Source organism: Rhinolophus sinicus, linkage group LG01 (assembly GCF_036562045.2).
Source record: "Rhinolophus sinicus isolate RSC01 linkage group LG01, ASM3656204v1, whole genome shotgun sequence".
In the NCBI taxonomy this organism is placed as follows: Eukaryota; Metazoa; Chordata; class Mammalia; order Chiroptera; family Rhinolophidae; genus Rhinolophus; species Rhinolophus sinicus.
In genome coordinates this window covers 157,075,324-157,093,782 of record NC_133751.1, presented here as the reverse complement: position 1 = coordinate 157,093,782, position 18,459 = coordinate 157,075,324, and the positions used below count along the sequence as shown (strand labels likewise).

Genomic DNA, 18,459 nt, shown 5'->3' with positions numbered 1-18,459 from the left:
ATAAGACCTGGTCTTATATTTTATATATGACCCCGTCTTATTTTACTACAATGTAAGACCCAGTCTTATAGATTAGAAATCTGTAAGACCCCATCTTATATCAATTTTTGCTCCAAAAGACGCATTAGAGCTGATTGTCCGGCTAGGTCTTATTTTCGGGAAGACACGGTAGTTCCAAGGGGACTGACTCTAGGGAAGAATGAAGAGCACTGCATAAGTTGTGACAATTAAGTAACTGGCATTCCCCAGATTTTTGTGGAAGTGACTATTCCAGTTCTGCTACTATAATAGCTGAGTTAGTCTAGAATCAAATTTGTTTTCTTCTTGTTTTGAAAAGGAGGTTCCACTTCCTCTTTTCTAAGGCTCCAGATACCACAATCCACGTTTTACATGTAACTAACATAAGAACAACAGCTTAGTATAGGCTGGACATTCGGTGAGGGTCATTTTTTTCTATTAGCATAATTTGTAATTTGACCATAGAATAAGAGAAAACATTCCTAGGAAAATTTCCTTAAGAGCAATTAATATTTCCCTCTCAGTTTACTGCTACTCCTAAATTTCTGATTTCAAATTGTGATATTATTTCTTAGAATTAAAAAAATTTTTTCTTGAATATCAACCCACTTAATCCTTAGAAGATGAGATCTTGTTACATTGTACAGATCGCTACACAAAACGGTCTCTCTCCATTCTAGTATTTTTTAAAAATACGAAATAAAAAAGAAAATATCCCCATTTGTGTGGTACTTTATAATTTACAAGTCTTCACATACATCTTATGTAATCTTCACAGAAAATAAGCATTTTCCTCATGTAACGGATGAAAATACTGCTCTTTGTCCCAGATGACATTTCTGTTAATGGGGAGATCAGGAAAACAGAACTTGGGTCTTTTGAGCCCAGTGTTCTGTTTCTCACCCTTAAGTATAAGAAATTTTGGTTCCAAAGCATTTCCATTACTTTGTTCAGAAAAAATTTTTTTTCTTCTTTTTAAATCTAGTACAAAAGTTCACAAAAGATAAAATTACTTGCCATCAAAGCCTTACTGGGGGCACACCTGATTTCTGGAGTCACGGAGTCAGGTCTCTGCTTGTGCAGCACCACATAGGAGCGTCCTACACCCTACACAATCGCTGCCCCACAGCTTCCTGACCAAATCAAGTACATTAGAACAGAAGCAGGATAATACATTACCAGAGACCCGAATAAATGACCTCACAAAGTGAAACAGACCTTTCTGAAAGCTTACCTGAGCACAAGCTGTTCCATCCTCTGACTTGGAACTGGTAATGGAATATTAAGAAGCCAAAACTGAGCTTCCTGCTATGAAACTAACAACGCAAAGTACTGTAATTTTAGAAAAGTTTGTAAAAGATTGCTGATTGGCTCTGTTGAAATTATCAGTATCTAGGAGCTACATTCTGAAAACTTAAATACTTGAAATCCATTCGAACTTTAAGAAGCTGGGGAATTGTGAACGTGGTAGGCAGAAAGAGAATCTGTAAACCTAAAGTCCAACAAAAGGTCTGAGAGTGTCGGTCTATTGAGAAAAACATTACAATTATATGAGTATCCAAAGTCTTCCAGTTGGCCTTCTGGTTGGGATTATAGCATCTTTTTCTAAAATGTATTTCTTATATGTGCAAAGGATTTTAAAAAATACGCTAGGTACAAGCAAATTATTACCTTATAAGGGCAATAAGATTGAAGAAATTGGTTAAATGAATGTTCTTAATTGTAATCCTCTACTGCAAAAGAAATACCAAATATGGGTGTTTTATTCTTGCCTTTGAGTAACTTTCCAGTTCCCTGGTAGCACTATAAGCCCCAGAATCTATAAACCAGATCTGTAAATAATTTTCCAGCATTTTTTAATGAGTCAGAAATGATTTCCAGGTATTTTTTCCAAACCTGCAAGATGCCTAGTTGCCTAGCAATCAGCAAGATGAACGCAGAAAAGCAAATTCCTTTCTTGCTTCTATGTAGCTTGGGAAAAAGAAAAAAACCTCAGTGGGACTCCCATTACTAAATCATCAAACGAGGCAAAACTGATGGCTTTTTACCCAAGACTCAGGCCTAAGGTTCAGACATGACACTAACACCTTGGATGCTGTGTCATGTTTTAAATAACTGTTTTCACAGCCATTGAGCAGCCGAAGCTGAGATTGAAGCTCTATTCTCTCGATATGCACCTAATTGTACAGCTTTTTCTATTTAGAAAATTTCACAGTGACAATGTTGAAATACAGGGGTTGTAGAAAAGACATTTAAAAATGCACTGCCCAATAGAATGGGAATAAAAAAATCATGCTTCACACCAGATTTTGATTGATTGATTCATTCATTAATTTAGGCCTTTCCTTTCCATATGATTCAAGTGGTAAAGGTTACAGTCTATCAGGACCAGTACAAAATTGAATCAACATTTTCATAATATTGAAAGACAAGGAACATCCCTAACACGACTTTCCTTTAGTTCCCCCTAAATTTTAGGTCATCCAGTCTTTCAAGATGCAGTAGTCCAGCATTATTGCAATATTTTATATCTAGATTTTTATAACTTTGTAGGGAACTGGATCTATAAACAGGAAGATAGCTTGTGCCAATACATTTTTAGTTTAAATGACACCAAAAAAATGATTGTTTCTGAGAGTTATTGCAAGTTAATTATCGTCTGCAAAACTGAGTATTCTTCCTCAACACAAACAAGGGTAACCAATCATCTTTTTTCCCATTCAGAAAGAGAATAACCAAACAATAAACACAAAATATGAAATTAGCCAGAAAGCTATAGCTTGTTTCCCACTCAGAGAAAAATAAACATAACTGGTAAAAAATAAGGTCCATTTCTATAACTGGCTATTTTTCAAAATCATAAAGTTTTCATTTCTAATAGTATAAAGAGCTGTGTTACACTTTTTCTAGTCAACTTAATCTGTCAGAAGATTTTACATCAATATTGACAGTCTCAGTCCTTTCCCTTCTGCTGTTATCTAGTCAACCTTAAAAAGCAATTCCTCACATTAAATTCATGTGTTCCTAAAAATGTAAACTAAAGTTAAATGGGCAAAGGTCCACAATGAATTTTGGGGAGGGAAGTAGAAGACGTCACTCCTCCAAAGCAAAAACTCTGGGGTGGTATTTTACAAATACTTACCAATTTTATTCTTTCACAATTGGACACATCTACTTGAGTCCAATGAGCGTCTGATTTGCCATACCTCGTTTTCCAACCTTAGTCATAATTATGTTTTCCCTTTTTCTAGTCATTTTTACAAACTGAAGGCAAAATGTAATAATTACTACAGTGATTAAATGAATTTTACATACAAGACAGTGTGACCCTGTTGAAATAGAACTTTTGACTCACAGGCATTGCTATCATGAGGTAACTTAAGATGTTTGCCTGCTGATATAAAAAACTTATCTTTGGTATACAATAGATAATTATGGGGTGTCAATTTACAAAAATATATAAAAATGAAGAATTTCCTGAGTAATTACAATTAATAATTTTAGAGCTAGAAGGCAATTTAGAAATCACCTAATCCAAATTTAATTAGAAGATAAAAAGAGTGAGGCACAGACGGATGGAAAAACTTGGCTAAAATCACACTTCTCATGAGTGCTAGAGTTAGAACCAGTTAGGTTTAATATTCCTGGTCAATTATTCCTTATACAATACTCATAATTTAAAAGTTTCATTTGGAAATTTATCCCAACAGATCGTCATTAGAATTATTTTTTTAAAAATCAAACATAACAAAAGTGTTCAAATTCTGATTTCTATTCTTCCTACTTCATGTTCTGTTGAATAAATGATGAACTTGAGAAGGACAAAAGGTCAAGATTAAGGAAATGGACAATTTAAAGGGGATAAAATCAAGCTCTCATCATGATCCTTTCTTCTAGTCTTGAAATGGTTGATTTCAACACTAATTCTTAAATATTTGTCACTTACCTTTCAGACTTGTAGACAAGGTTGTAGTACCAGACCTAGAATGTGGAGTTGATTCAATGACAAAGTTAATTTGAGCACTTTCCCTTCATGACCACTGCAACCATGAAGTCAGTTTCTCTCAAAGGAGGTTTTAGTCACAGAGAGCTCATGTACATAGTAATCTCAATCAGTGAAAATAGTAGACATCTTTTTGTTTATTCTTTAAACTAAATATATCTTAAATGGAAAGAAAATCAGGGAATAAAGCAAAAGTTAACATAGGACAAATTTTTTCACTGACAGATTATCTCAGCATCAGTTCATAATGCACTGAGAGAGCTAAGAAATACTGTATGGTATATTTAAGGCACAAAGCTTTACAAGAGTTGAAGCGGCTGCTTACAACAAGAACTTAAAGATATGAAAAAAGATACTTTATAAGAGACAGAAAAATTAAAATTACAATTAGTAAAATAAATGAAAATTTGAAAAGTTAAACCATATTTGTTTTTTATTTATATGTAGCTATCACATGAATTATAAAGAAACAAAAGGATATCAGAATGTAACCTGGATAGATGTAAGCATGCTATGGCTAAGAATAAACAATGTTCCTACATATTATGGTGAGTGAGAACATTATCAGTATAATGGGATTATGATTATTTAAAAATATGCAGAACTTATTTAATTTGTGCTTTAGAAATAACTGTATATAGTGTTAAGTTGAAAAGAATTCAAAAGAATAACTAATACCAAATATACACCTGTGTATATGAATCCAAAAAAGACTGCATTCAATAAAGTCAATCAGTTGTATTAAAAATGACACAAATCCAAAACAAGATGCATGTTATATATAAAAAAGGACATTGTAAGATTTGCTTGCTGCATTAAATCCATGGTTTAATCCACAAAATTTCGTTTTAATTATCATTTAGACAGAAGCATGCAAACAGTCTTAGGATCTACTTAGTTTCCCCAAATCCACTACAGCTGCATAACCCCTTTCAGGAGCTAGGCGGGTATTCGGGTGGCGGCCTCCTCCTCTGCATCTGCTCGGTTTGCATTAATTTCTGCAAGTGTTCGGCCGAATCGTGCCCATTCATCATTTCGGGGGACAGCAATCTGCTGTTGAAAGACAGCATTTTATGTATACTGAAATAAAAGATTATCTTACCCCTATTATTCAATTTGTTTTCAAATTTTCCATTAAAAAGTAATAATTGACCTGAATGGCCTTTCCATAATTACAGGGACTATAACAATGATTTACAACATTCTGAAACAAAAGACAGTGTTTGTGAAGTGTGTTTTGACAGCCTCCGAAATGACTTTGCTGTTACCACCAACAGTGCGAGAGAAAATAACAATGGTGCTCTGTAACTAACTCCTGCACACGATCTCATGGATTTTCCTGGTGGGGAGGAACACCTTAAATTTTTTTACTTCTTGCACCATCCCTAGTATGAAATACTTTCTAAAGCATGGTTCAAAAGAGCTGGTTTCTTATAATTATTTATTTTTGTTTGGAGCATAAGATAACCTTTCTTGGTATCTTAATCCCTCATCAGGTGTGCTACTTCTTTCTGCTTTTTTGATGTACCAATAGCAAAAAGGGAAAAGAAGCTTGTGATGTTTCTGCCTCACTGAAGCACTCCAATAACCAAACATTTTTGGTAATTGTTATTCTAATATTAGAAGAATGTCACACTGCCATATTAGGGCATAAGCCATTCACTGTGGTGAATGGATGTGTCTGTTTCTAAATCTACCATATTAGATTATATTAGGTTACATCTGACACTGATCCAACCCAAAATGGTAGCTACCAGCCACATGACTACTTACATTTAAATGATTTAAAATTAAATTTAAAATGAATGTATTCAGTTGTACAAGCCACACCTAAGTGTTCCGTAGCCATATGTGGCTAGTGGTTACCATATTGGACTGCAGACACAGAGCAATTTTACCATGCAGATGGTTCTACTGGCTGTTCCAAATGATTCAATCTACCTCCCTCTGGATCCAATTGCTAGAGGCTGTGGGTGTCCAGAGAGGACAGGAATCTTAAGGGACAGTAAAAGAAGGAATAATAAGGTGCTAGCGAGGACTCAAAAAAGGAAATCTTTACTCCTGGGCATTGTGTACGGCCAACCCAAGCACTAAAGATGAGAGAGCTGCAACTCATCTCGTTGGATTCAATGACAGTGGCTTTGCAACAAGGCTCAAGAGTCAAGATTCACATTTCACAATGTCATCAGGTAACTCTCAAAGAGTATTACTCCTGATTCCTACTACCTGGCCCAAACAAATCTATGAATACAGAAAAATAAAATCTTATCTCAGTATCAATTCTGTAAAGCCTCAAAGTCCAACTATAATCCAACTGTCTTCTTTTGCCTCAAGAATTTCTAATTCCAGCAATGCATGCTTCAAGAAACAAGGTACTTCCAACATATGATATTACCCTCAAAAGTCCTGTGTATGGACACAGAGGACTTCCAGTTTAGAAAGAAAATTAATCTCAGGAGTTATTTCTGTGATGGAAAGTAAGTTTTATCTTTACAGCCTCAGTTTATACAATTCATGAACCTTAAAGACTAGCTTTAGCCATGAAGATATTGTTACTACAATGCTGTGAAAGCTAAATAAATGTGTCAAAATTATAGGCAGTGAGCCCCGTACCTCTCCCACATCATATATGACAATCTGTCCTTCAGAATCACCCACGGCAATCTCTCTTCCAGAATGGGTCCATCTTACACGATTAAGAGCAGGATTACCCTCCACAGAAATGCTGGCAGTTGGTACCTAAAGTCATTTAAAATACAGTGCAGTGTTAAAAGTCTCATCAAGATTTCTATAAACATGTAAAACAGTAATTCTTTTTTCTTCCAACCTGGCTACATTTTTAAAGACAAAGATGAAAATAGATAAAGAATTTTCCCAACTTTCTTTCTGTTCAGTGACACATTATGAATGACATTATAGTCAATCCTTGAAAATGGTTTGGGAAAAAATGATACATCATTTTGAAAGATCTTCTCTTTAATAAAGCATTCTTTGTTGTTGTTTTAACTTATTTAAGAAGTCAAGCTGTTTGAAAACAGATGGCCAAAACCCCATTTTAAAGAAACATTTCAAAAGCCTTAATAAACAGATTACGGTTCAATTTTAGAGGACGGGAATTACTTTTGTAGCTTGTATCTGTCAGCTGAAACCTGTGCTTTGATCCACAGTTCCTAGAAACAGTTTTCTACTGAAGGTAGAGTATGGGTCTTTCCAAAGCCCCTTGTTCCCATGAACTGTCTGGAGCAGGGAGAATGATGGCACCAACACATGGTACCTTCCCCATAGAATATGACTGTGTATCTCTCCTATGCCAAGGAAAAGACATTTATTTGCCACACACAGAGCAAACATTCAATGTTTGACTCAGAGCAGGAGCACAATACATTTTTTAAAAATTTGAAATATGATTAAAAATAATCCTTCTAACTGACATCAGTTATCACCAATTTAACCCCCTAGAATGCTAAACTTGTTATAGAGAAAAATTATTTAGATATATTCTTTGAGTTAACAATTATAGGAGAGATTCCAACTTAACTGTAACCACAGATCTCTAACACCAAAACCCAAATTAAGAAAATCGCTACCAATCTAGGTAACTAGAACGTACGAGTGTAATCTAGTCCAATCATCTAGGAAGGGTGCAATACCTTTCCCTAGCAGTATTTGAATGTTCCCCCTCAAACTACTAAACCAGTAGCTAACATAATGTTAAAATTCTTACATTTCCAACGTATAACTTCCTTGCCCTGTATAACCAACGATTTCACTTCAAGGGATTTGGACACACGCCACTAGAAATATGAAGAGATGTGAGCGAGTGGGACGTGGGGGAGGTGCCCAGGGACTTTCTCCTCAACAACCGTTACTGACAGAACTGCTAACATTACCACCGCAGAGCAACGCAGAATTCTAAGAACAAAATCTACACGTGGCTTAAAATAAATAATAGCTGCAGTTAAATTTCACTGCCAATAATTGATTTTAGTATAGCAATTAGGAAATTTGATGGTTTCTATGTTCATTTCATAGTTCAAAGTAAAGTGTTTTCACTCCTGCATGGAACAAATAGTCAAAATACATTTTTCCTTTATTCAAAGAAGTCAGGCTAAGACTAATGTTTATGGATGATACACAATTCGATCAAGGCTAAGAGATAATTTAGCAAGTCAGAATTAAGGTTAACATACTTCAACAGTCTGAAACTCTGCTTTCTAGTCTCTGAATGAAAAATATTGCAGTTGCCTAAAGAGTGATATTTTGCCAGGACATTAGAGACACGATAGTGCTTTTCAGAAGTAAAAGGAGATGCCCTAGTGCTCTTGGCAACACTGTTTCTCCCTTCAGTTCCGCACAGCATGCTGTTTATTATTTAGGGTACAAAGCTTATTTGGTTTCTTTGTGATGATGCTACAATCACAGAGCCCTTTTACATTCCTTGGGATAAAAAGAATTTCACAAATTATTCAATAAATCTCCAATTTTCTATTTTTCAGTGCAATTTTTGTTATTTTCCAGCTCACCTCTGTGTCATTATTGAGATTCCACAAATCCAGCCTCCCCATGCCATCCACACAAGCAAAGAGAGCTGGGTGGGTGGGTGACCACATAACATCATAAACGTAGTCTGAATTATCTTCAAATGAGTACAAAGGCTTGTTATTCTGAAAGGGAAAAGTTGATTCTTAGCACAGTCAAAAGACGACATACATTCAACAGGTATAACAACACTTTATGACATTTAATTCAGTCTAGAAAAAGTTCCTATAATTTCACTATAGAATTATCTGGAGTTACGAACTAAGAATTGACTATTGGATCGCATTTTCTTTTTAACCTATAGACACCTTGCTGTTTTTAAAAAGGATATAATAGAATGTGCTTTAAAAACATTTGTCAATGAGAGGATTCTGGGAAGATGACAGCAATGGCCCTGCACTTTTTCAATCTCTAATTCTCTGCATAAAGCCAGACAAAGCAACAAGGATAGCAAAACCAAAGATCCACAGACAACATCCACAACAAAATCAGGAGACAAAGCTCCAAACGAAAGCAGGTGGAAACAAACCTCTGGTAACTTTAAGACCTGCACTGTGCGAGCACGTGAGGGAAGATGTGTGGGAAGGCACGAGGGCTTCCGAAGTTGGAGCACAGAAGTCAAGTGCCTCACAGGCGATGGCAGGTGCTCAGTGGACGGCTTGGGGGCCAGTCTGAGAATAGCAGCAGATTTCATTGATAAATAAATGCTAGCAGACTCCAATGTCATATAAGTAAGGGCTAATGGTACAGTTTGAGCCCTGTAAACTCTCAAAATTAACAAACCAAAGCTCCTTTTCAAGACAAAGTCTCACCAAAGAGAAAGGGTTGGGAGTAAACTCCAAGTCATGGCATACAGCCCAAAGGGACAAAGGAAAGAGAAGGTACAGATACAAGTGGTGAAGAGGAACAGAAAAGGAGCAACTCAGAAAGTACAAGATAGATAAACAGATCCACTTTGCAAAAAAACACAAGAAAGAGCTTTATCCTAGACCGCAAAACTAGGAAAGCTATCCTTGCCCATTCCCTCCCTCCTAAAAGCAGAGAAAAACTCATTTCACTAGTAGACAATAAACAACAAAAAGGATCTTAGTCAAATCCCACACAAAGTTACTATGGCAGATCTTCAACAAGGGTGTCATGACAATTAAATGAGAAAAGAACAGTCTTTTCAACAAATGACGGTGGGACAACTGGATATGCACACACAAACACCATACACAGAAATTAACTTAAAATGTATCACAGATTTAGGTATCAGAGGTAAAACTATAAAACTCTTAGGAGAAAGCATAGGAGTAAATTGTGACCTTGGACTCGACCATAGTTTTTTAGATAGAAAACCAAAAGCACAAGCAACAAAAGATAGATAAATTAGGCTACATCAAAATTAAATACTCTTGTGCTTCAAACAATATCCTTAAGAAAGCGAAAAGACAACTTACACAATGGGAGAAATATTTGAAAATCATGTATCTGACAAGTGACTTGTACTTAGAACTCCTACAACCCATTAACAAAAAGGCAAATAACCCAATTAAAAATTGGGCAGGATTTGAACAGATTTCTCCAGAGAAGATCTACAAATAGCAAATAAGCACTTGAAAAGATGCTCCACATTACTGTCCATCGGGGACTGCATATCAAAACCACAATGAGGTATCACTTTACACCACTAGAATGGCTATAATGAAAAGGACAGACAATAGCAATTGTTGGTGGTGAGGATGTAAGAAATCAGAACCTTCATACATTGCTGGTGGGAATGTAAACTGGTATAGCTGCTTTGAAAAAGTTTGGCAGTTCCGCAAAATGCTAATTAGAGTTAACATATGACCCAACAATCCTTCTCCTTGGGAATGATTCAAATGAAAAAAGGCAGAAAATACCAAATGCTGGCAAGGATGCAGAGCAAGGGAACTTTCACATGCTACCAGTGAATTATAGACTGGTAAAACCATTTTGGAAAATTGCCTGGCAGTACCTACTAAAGTGGAATTATGCATATCCTATGGCGAAGTATTTCACTCCTGGGTCTATGCCTAATGGAAATGAGTGCTTGTGTCTACAGAAGTCATCTACAACTATGCTCATAGCAGCACTATTCATATAACACAAAGGTTTTGTATCAGTGATTCCGAACCTTGACTGTACATTGTAATCCCCCTAACCCTGAGAATTTAAAAAAACATGCTGTTGCCTGGGTCTCCCCTTTTCGAAATATTCTGATTTAATTACTTTGGGGTGCCAGGTGAGCACTAAAAGGTTTAAAAATTGCCCAGGTGATTCTAATGCAACCAAAACTGAGAACCACTGACCTAGATAATGTCTAAAGGTCACTGGAGCTCTAAAATGCTTACAAAGAAAAGGTATGCCAATATATTTTGCTAAAAGAATGAATCAAAGCAAAGATCTTCTTTGAATGATAGATAGCATTTAAATAAGCAAAGGTAGCTCATTCTGGAACAGTGGTGACAATAAATACTGTATGGTCAAAGGACAAGCCATATTTTTTCTGAGTTCTTTATGGTGACGGGTTGGGTTGAATAATCTCCGCCCAAATTCATGTCCACCTGGAACCTATAAATGTGATGATATTCGGAATCAGGGTCTTTGCAGAAATAATCAAGTTCAGCTGAGGTTATACTGTGTTTGGGCTGGCCCTAAATCTAGCATGACTGTTTGTCTTAAAAGAAGAGAAAAATGTAGACAGAGACCAACAGAAAGAACACCATGTGATGACAGAGGCAGAGAGCGGAGTGATGCAGCGCCAAGACACAAGCAAGCCAAGAAGCACCAAGATGGCTGGCGAAGGGCAGCAGCTGGGAAAGAGGCATGGAACACAGGAATGGATTCTCCCTGAGAGCCTCCAAAAGTAACCAACCTTGTCAACACCTTGATTTTGGACTTCTAGCCTCCAGAACTGTGTGTAAATTCCTACTGTTTTAAAGCCACGTAGTTTGTGGCAATTTGTTACGGCATCCCTAGGAAGCTAATACAGTAATTCTGTATTTTTCTGCAGTTTAACTGGGGAGTTCTAGATTAGTAATGAAAGAGTCCCTGCAGTAAATACATGAGTGACGTGCTCTCCAGAGGACTGGGAAATAAGTATGTCCTCACCTAGAACAGAATAGAAATAGATCCTCTGTAAAAAAAAAAAAAAAAAAAGATTCCAAGATCAGAAATACCTTCCTAATAACATGACTGAAGATATGACCTTTCTGAGAAGGAATCTGTCTATTAAAAACAATGGAAATACAAAGAAGCAGAGTCTTACAAGAAAAATGACAATAGTACCCAATTCAAGCATTGTTTAGGAGAGAGTCTCAGCAATGGATTCTGAGAATTTACCACCCATGGCAAGGCTATCTCTATGTGAAGATGAATGAATCAGGCTATCTTTCCTTGATGCCATTAAACATTCAAATCAGAAAACTTCTTTTGTTCCAATTCCTTGCTCACCAAGCAATCTTCTGATTATAATTTGGCTTCCCATGTAGGTTGTCTACAGGGAAACAATGAGCTGGTCAGGCCAGCATGAGTATCTGGGTCTTCTGGCAGTTTCTCATTATAAATTAGTAAATTGACCTTCTCCAATGTATATGTGTCTTAGGAGCGTGTTCCAGTTAGCTAATCAACACTAGCAGACTGAGAAAACCGAGTTTTTAAATATGCAAAGGACAGGCTGAACACTGGCCAGCAGCAAGTTACTATGGTAAATGCGGCCACCATGGAGGACTGGGTCCTGATGGTCAATAGACTTCCCCAAGAAACACCCCAACCTCAAAGCATTTTTTCATTGTAACTTCTCTAATATGTACACAGTTGCTACTCCAAGTGTTAGTAAAATCTCTTTAACCCCGTTTAAATGCTGGTATTCTCTGAGAGTTAAATAGGTAAGCAGTGAAAATAAAGACGGGATTTAAGACATCAGAGACTGTAAAAAAATGTTAAGGTGTGTATGGGCTACAAAAGTCTGAAAACTACCAATGCTAAGAAATTAATACATTAACAATCTTAATTTTGTTACTTTATGGTCAATATGGTTCTGACAGACATTGTTCCGAGGCTAGAATATACATTAAAACATTTTGTCCCCCAAATAAATAACTCATATTTTAAGAGTCATCTGTAATAAGTATTGTTAAATGTACTGGAACATTAAACTAATTCAACAGGTCTACCTCTTGATTTACCCCAAGTCGAGCTCTTAGGGAATCCTCAGGTTACTTTCAAGAAACTTTTACTCCTCACATACTCTTTGTAATTATTTTTCAAGCCTGCCAAAGTGCCTTCAGTTGTGAATTTTCAAATTTGGTATTTTGAAAAGGTAACAGTATCCTAAAAATGTATTAGAAGCAATGTCTTGGTTGGTTTAAACTTCACCAAAATGTGGAAAATCCTCTATCTCTTTTTTGTACTAAATATAACTGAGTTCCAAAAGGTAATGAAAACAATTTGATGACCCAGAACTCTGTCACTGCATTGTATTATAAATTCTGGAATAAGCAAAATTTAGGTGATTACAGAAGTAGACTACTTTAAATTAAATTGAGGCAGTGCCAAATTGAGATTGCTAAGGATTTTTGAGAGGACTTACAGAAAAGGAGAAAAAGGACTCTTATTTTGCTACTGGGGCAGAGCCAGATCTTAAAAGGACACAAAGATATGGCAATATCTAATGATTCATCCTTGTTTAAAAGGCTTAAAATGGAATTGGAACAAAGTTTTTAAAAAGAGATTATTTAAAAACCTTGCCTGCCTATTATTCATTACCACTGTGCTGGAGAGCGCACAGGGCTCTGTCAAGTTGTTTGGCAGGGTAGAAATAAATCCCAGCAACACAATTAATAATGAAGTATAAATCTAAGATCAAAACAATGACATTGAGAGCCATGCTATTGCCAAATAAAAAATATTTACTCAGCAGACTGTTGCTGTTCTGTCCTTCAAACAGTAGAACTGCTTGTGTGCAGAAAAGTTAGACTGAAAGGTTATTCTTCTGATAAAGTTTTAGAGGGTGCTTGGCATGTATAAAAACACCCTGTTCTATGTTGGCTCATCCTTTGGCCACTAACATTTGAGAGGTTATGTATGTGTGGGGAAGAGGGGAGAAGCATGTATCATAGTTGAATAAATAAATGAGGCTTCTACAGTGAAGCTCTCAGAAGAAACATCTAGCCCAATTAGCAGAGACATACCTGTCTGTCATTCTTATTCAGAAGCAGTTGTATGTTGAAATACAGCAAAATACAAGAACAAAAAATATCAACCACTAATCGACCAAATGTGTAGTAACACAAAAACAAGCATCAATTAGTCTTTCACAGACATAAGTTCTGTTCTTATTTAGGCAAGACAAACTCCTCGTTTTCCAATCCTGTTAGTAACATGTGTAAGGATGGAAGCCTCAAATTTAAGGCTAGCAAACTGAAGCCCTTAGATATTAAAAAATAATAATAAATCTACAAAGATACAGAATCTTTTCAATTCCTGAAAGAGGAAGCTGGCCAAAAATCTAACAAAGATGTAATGTCTTCTGTGTCTATATAAAGGATTACTAAGGTGAAAGCACACCCAGAATTCTAGCCACTTACAATGTTGCCTGCAGCCTAGAGAGAAATAGTTGGCTTCTTCTTTCCAATTCTGCATCTTGCTTTGGTTTTACTAGCTAGATTATGCATTTCTTTGCTTATGTTTGTGGGAATCTTCTTCCTTTTTCCACTATATCAATCTCATTAAAAGAATAAAAATTCAATAACAATCCAAGAAAGAAAACAGATCAGTGACTAAATGCATTCAGGCTCTGTCTGATCTGCATGAAGGGACAAAGGAGGAACTGAACATTGTTAAGTGTCCGGTACATGCTAGACACTGTGTTAAGCACTTTTCTATATTTTCCCTTCATTAGACTTATAGTAAGTGCGATTTTTCTACCTGCTAATGCCAAACCTGAAAATGCTTAATTTTAAAAGGCAAGCTTTTAGAGGCAAAGTTTTCTAATTCACTTCATATTAGACTGAAAGGAAGCATCAAGAAAGGACAAGAATGAACAGCGAGTTCATCCTCGATTTCTGAAGCCAGTATTTAATAAATAAATGAGTTCACTGTAATAGCAAAGAACATTTGTTAAGACCACTAGGTTTTCCTAAAAAAAAACTGAAGAACCAAAACAGGACTCTAAACTTTGTGTCATGATGAGTTACTCAAAAGGTCAACATTTAGGATAAGGATGGAAACAGCAGATGGAAACATAAAAAAATATAGCTTAAAATTGAACTTAAATAGAATCTGATATTCTGAGTATGCAGTTTTGCCAGCAACAATGCAAAACAGAAAAGCTAGACAGCAAAGTCAAGGCATTTAAGTTTTAAAATGAGGCCAAATGAAACTATTAATACAAGGCCTATCACAGAAAGTAACATTCCCTACCCGGATTGGCCTTGAGGCTTTCAATGATGCAGGGCCAGCTCACCTTTATTTAGAATTGCTGGAGAATCAGGAAGCACTTTATAACATAATTGGTTTTTTTGAATAAATGAAAATAAAAATAACTTATTAAAATAAAAAAACTATTTAAATTATTTATTATGGAAAACGAAAATACATATGCATCCATGCCTTTTATACAATACTTTCTTAATGATTCAAATTTATGATGTGTAGCCTTATCATATAGGACTTATTGTACATCAGTTTTATCCGTCTTTTCTCCATTTTCCATCAGCTCTGTGAGTCACTGTAGTTCTAACAAGCCTCTAAAATTCTACAAAGAGAAACTGTATGGCTTTTGTGCCGGGCTGTATGACAGCTCTGTGAGGTGCTATGCAAGATACTCAGGGGCTTTTTCCCCAACTCTGTTCAGTGTAGATAATTCAGCACTTAAAACGCCTGAAGTGGTGGAAAGACTCCTCTTTGGCTGTATGTGGGGCTACCATATTTGTCAGCACACTTTTCTGAAAACTACATCTAGTAGCTCACTCATGTTCTGTTTAACTTCTTATCAGGTTCAATCTATCAGTTAATCATTCTAAACTATCAGAAAGCTTTTCATCTTTCCTGTGTATTAGAGCACCACCTTGTGTTAGAAACCTGAGCACACGAGCAAACATCTGTTTTAAAGATACCTTAGTTGTCCAAAGTTTTACTGTCCAGTCAAATGATGAAGTGACAAAAAGATGTGAGAAGTCTACTGCTCCAACAGCTGCATGACAATGGATGCCAGTGATGGGTCCTTGATGTCCCTCAAACATCTCACTGATTCCAGCTTTGCTATTTCATAAAAGTGAGAATGTTAAGGAAATTTTGTAAGTTTCTTTTGTAAGTTGACCACTTCTAAATATATAAGCTTGACATAGTTCAACAAACTTAACTCTGTGCTCATAATACATCAGAATAACTTGAGTATCATTCTATCCAGATTTGATAATTGGACTAGATTTGATAACTAAAGCAATAAGTACATTTTTGAACATCATGCTGCTGACGACAGAATTCAAAAATCCAGTATCTGATTGGGTGAAATAGAGACAAAGGGACACTACATGTAGGAGAGAAAATCCGGGCTACTTTTAAATCAAAAGCTTTGAAGTGAAGGTGATCTGTATTTGAGAGGAAAACTGGACACTCAAGTTTTTTTTCAGGAAGCAACTGATAAGGTATAGACAACTAGACAATTTCAAAACAGACTGAACAGCAGGTGAAATACTAGTCAATTTAAAATGTGTACGTGCCATTACTGTACAATTATTAGAACTGAACCAAAGCTCAAAGTCCAAATAAAATGGGAAAATGACTGAAAATCTCCTTTACAATTTTAAAGGTCAGTATATGGCATGTGCATATTGCATTTGTAATTGCTGAATGTTACCTCCCGCCACTAACTTCTATGAGCACACACACACATACAAAACCAAAATATACCACAACCCTCAAAATCTGGAACACATTGTGATCCAAAATCACCTTTTATTTTTAAAAAGTACTTGTTTTAATTTTATATACCTGACCTCAAATAATTTGTCATTAATGAGGAGTGGCTCGAGGACAGATTTCTACTTAAAAGGGGGACAATCTGTTTTAATCAGATTCAAAGGAGAATTTGAAATGACAAATTCCAGTTTAGATTTACCTGCCATGGCGGCACGCTGTGTATACAGAACCTTCTTCACTCCCAACAACAAAGTTGTTGACATCTCCAACAGGGAAGGACATAGATGTCACAGCGACTGCCTTTGACTGTTTATGAACCAATTCCATGCTATCCTACATAGAAAAGAATTAAAGTTATTTTGTAAACTTGCAATTTTTAATTTTTTAAGAAAAATTTCTAGTTTTAATTGGTTTGTAAACAATTTCTTTACTACTTACATAAATTGACTTTGATTAAATGAATCAGGTTCGAAAATAAAGTATATACACAACAAACTATTTAACACATGTTTAGGTTTATAAACCATTATAATAAAATGTTATTATGAAACATTCATGAAAAACATAAGCTGGGGTTTATACAGACTTGAAAAACAACGTCTGCCTCAAAATTTCAGAGTTTTTCAAGTTGAACCTACCTGTGGATGGGAAAGCATGTCCAGGCTCCATGAACAAATTTTTCCATCAGTAGAGATGCTAATCAGATTGTGAGCATTTTGAGTTCCAACGACATTAACACAATATACAGGATGCTGAAGAAAGAGATATTAAAGAAAGTTTTCTGGGATTATTTTACCAAAAAATGAAACAATTTTTACTGCATAATCACAGGTATTCTGTTTCATATGAAAAGTTTCATATCTTGAGGGCATTTTTAATGTGAAGTTTGATGCTATTCTGTTGATTAACAAAAGGTTGTCTAGGAAGAGAGATGAGTTTCTAGTAAGACAGATTAGCCCCCACCAAAAAAGGCCTTTGTTCTTGGTTACTAAATGATGAGGAATTCATACATCAAAGGAAACAGATTCTGAGACTACTCTGATGGACACTCCTAAGTATTTAATGGTGAAGGAGCACAGAAGTCTAATGGAAATAATCTTTTTACTTACTGTGTGTGCAGCAGCTGACAGTGGAGTTCTTTGCACTGGAGTTCTTTTATTGCTACGGTTATCCCACAGCACAATTTGGCCTGAATATGTACCACCAACAACCAGGTTTGGATGAAATTTTGCAAAGGTAGCAGACATCACAGCTGACTGCAAATAAGTAAGATTTTTATATTCCAGATTCAAATGGAAGAAGCCTGACAAATTATAAAAATAAATCTATATCTAAAACATTTTCCCCTTTATTGTAAGGTATTAGAGGTTATAAAAATAAATAAATTCATTAAAAATTTTCATTTTGTTTCAGAATACAAAAATTTATCTTTAGAAAAGTTTTTGCTTAAAAGTCAAATGGAATGATTATTTATATAAATATGTTTCAGCAACTTATCAAAGAAAGCAAAAAAGTATTTCATTTGATTACAGTATTAAATCAAAAGATAACTGGCTCAGCACGGGCCTCCGACAGTCATCTGACAACAGAGAATATGCTAGTTTTGATTTAGGTACGTGTTTTTTTAGAATTAGGACATTATTAAAAGATTATAACTTATGCAACCAAAAAAGGCTTGCAAATTCTAACCTTCCACTAAATCCACTTTAAAACTCTGCATCTGTTTCCTACTTCAAACATATGTTTCTACTTAAAACTATCTAGTTCCAACTCCTCAGGCCATGTATAAGTAATTCAGTGGGCCAACAGTCTAATTGTATATTCAGCAAATAAGTTCCTGAGAAACTCCCTGTAGAAAAGACATTTTATAAAAGAGTTCTTTTATACAATCAATCACAATAACAGAAAATCACAACTGTAAAGGACTTTAGGTGTGATTAAACATTATAAGAGATGTCAGAAAAGCTACA

The 18,459-nt window shown here is 35.6% G+C and overlaps 1 protein-coding gene across 7 annotated transcripts in view; it reads right to left on the bottom strand.

Annotated features, from left to right (window-relative positions):
- Positions 1-4,140: 4,140 nt before the first annotated feature.
- DYNC1I2 (dynein cytoplasmic 1 intermediate chain 2) overlaps positions 4,141-18,459 on the bottom strand; it is a 47,666-nt gene continuing 33,347 nt past the window's right edge. For 4 of the 7 annotated variants that reach the window (XM_019727423.2, XM_019727421.2, XM_019727424.2 and 1 more), the window contains 7 exons: positions 17,599-17,745; positions 17,128-17,241; positions 16,689-16,822; positions 15,685-15,829; positions 8,545-8,685; positions 6,635-6,760; positions 4,141-5,074 (listed from right to left, as the gene is read on the bottom strand). In XM_019727423.2, coding sequence (XP_019582982.1) covers positions 4,961-5,074; positions 6,635-6,760; positions 8,545-8,685; positions 15,685-15,829; positions 16,689-16,822; positions 17,128-17,241; positions 17,599-17,745 — 921 coding nt within the window. In that variant the 3' untranslated portion in view covers positions 4,141-4,960. The remainder of the gene's footprint in view (positions 5,075-6,634; positions 6,761-8,544; positions 8,686-15,684; positions 15,830-16,688; positions 16,823-17,127; positions 17,242-17,598; positions 17,746-18,459) is intronic. The other 3 variants (XM_019727422.2, XM_019727427.2, XM_019727426.2) reach the window with 2 other exon arrangements.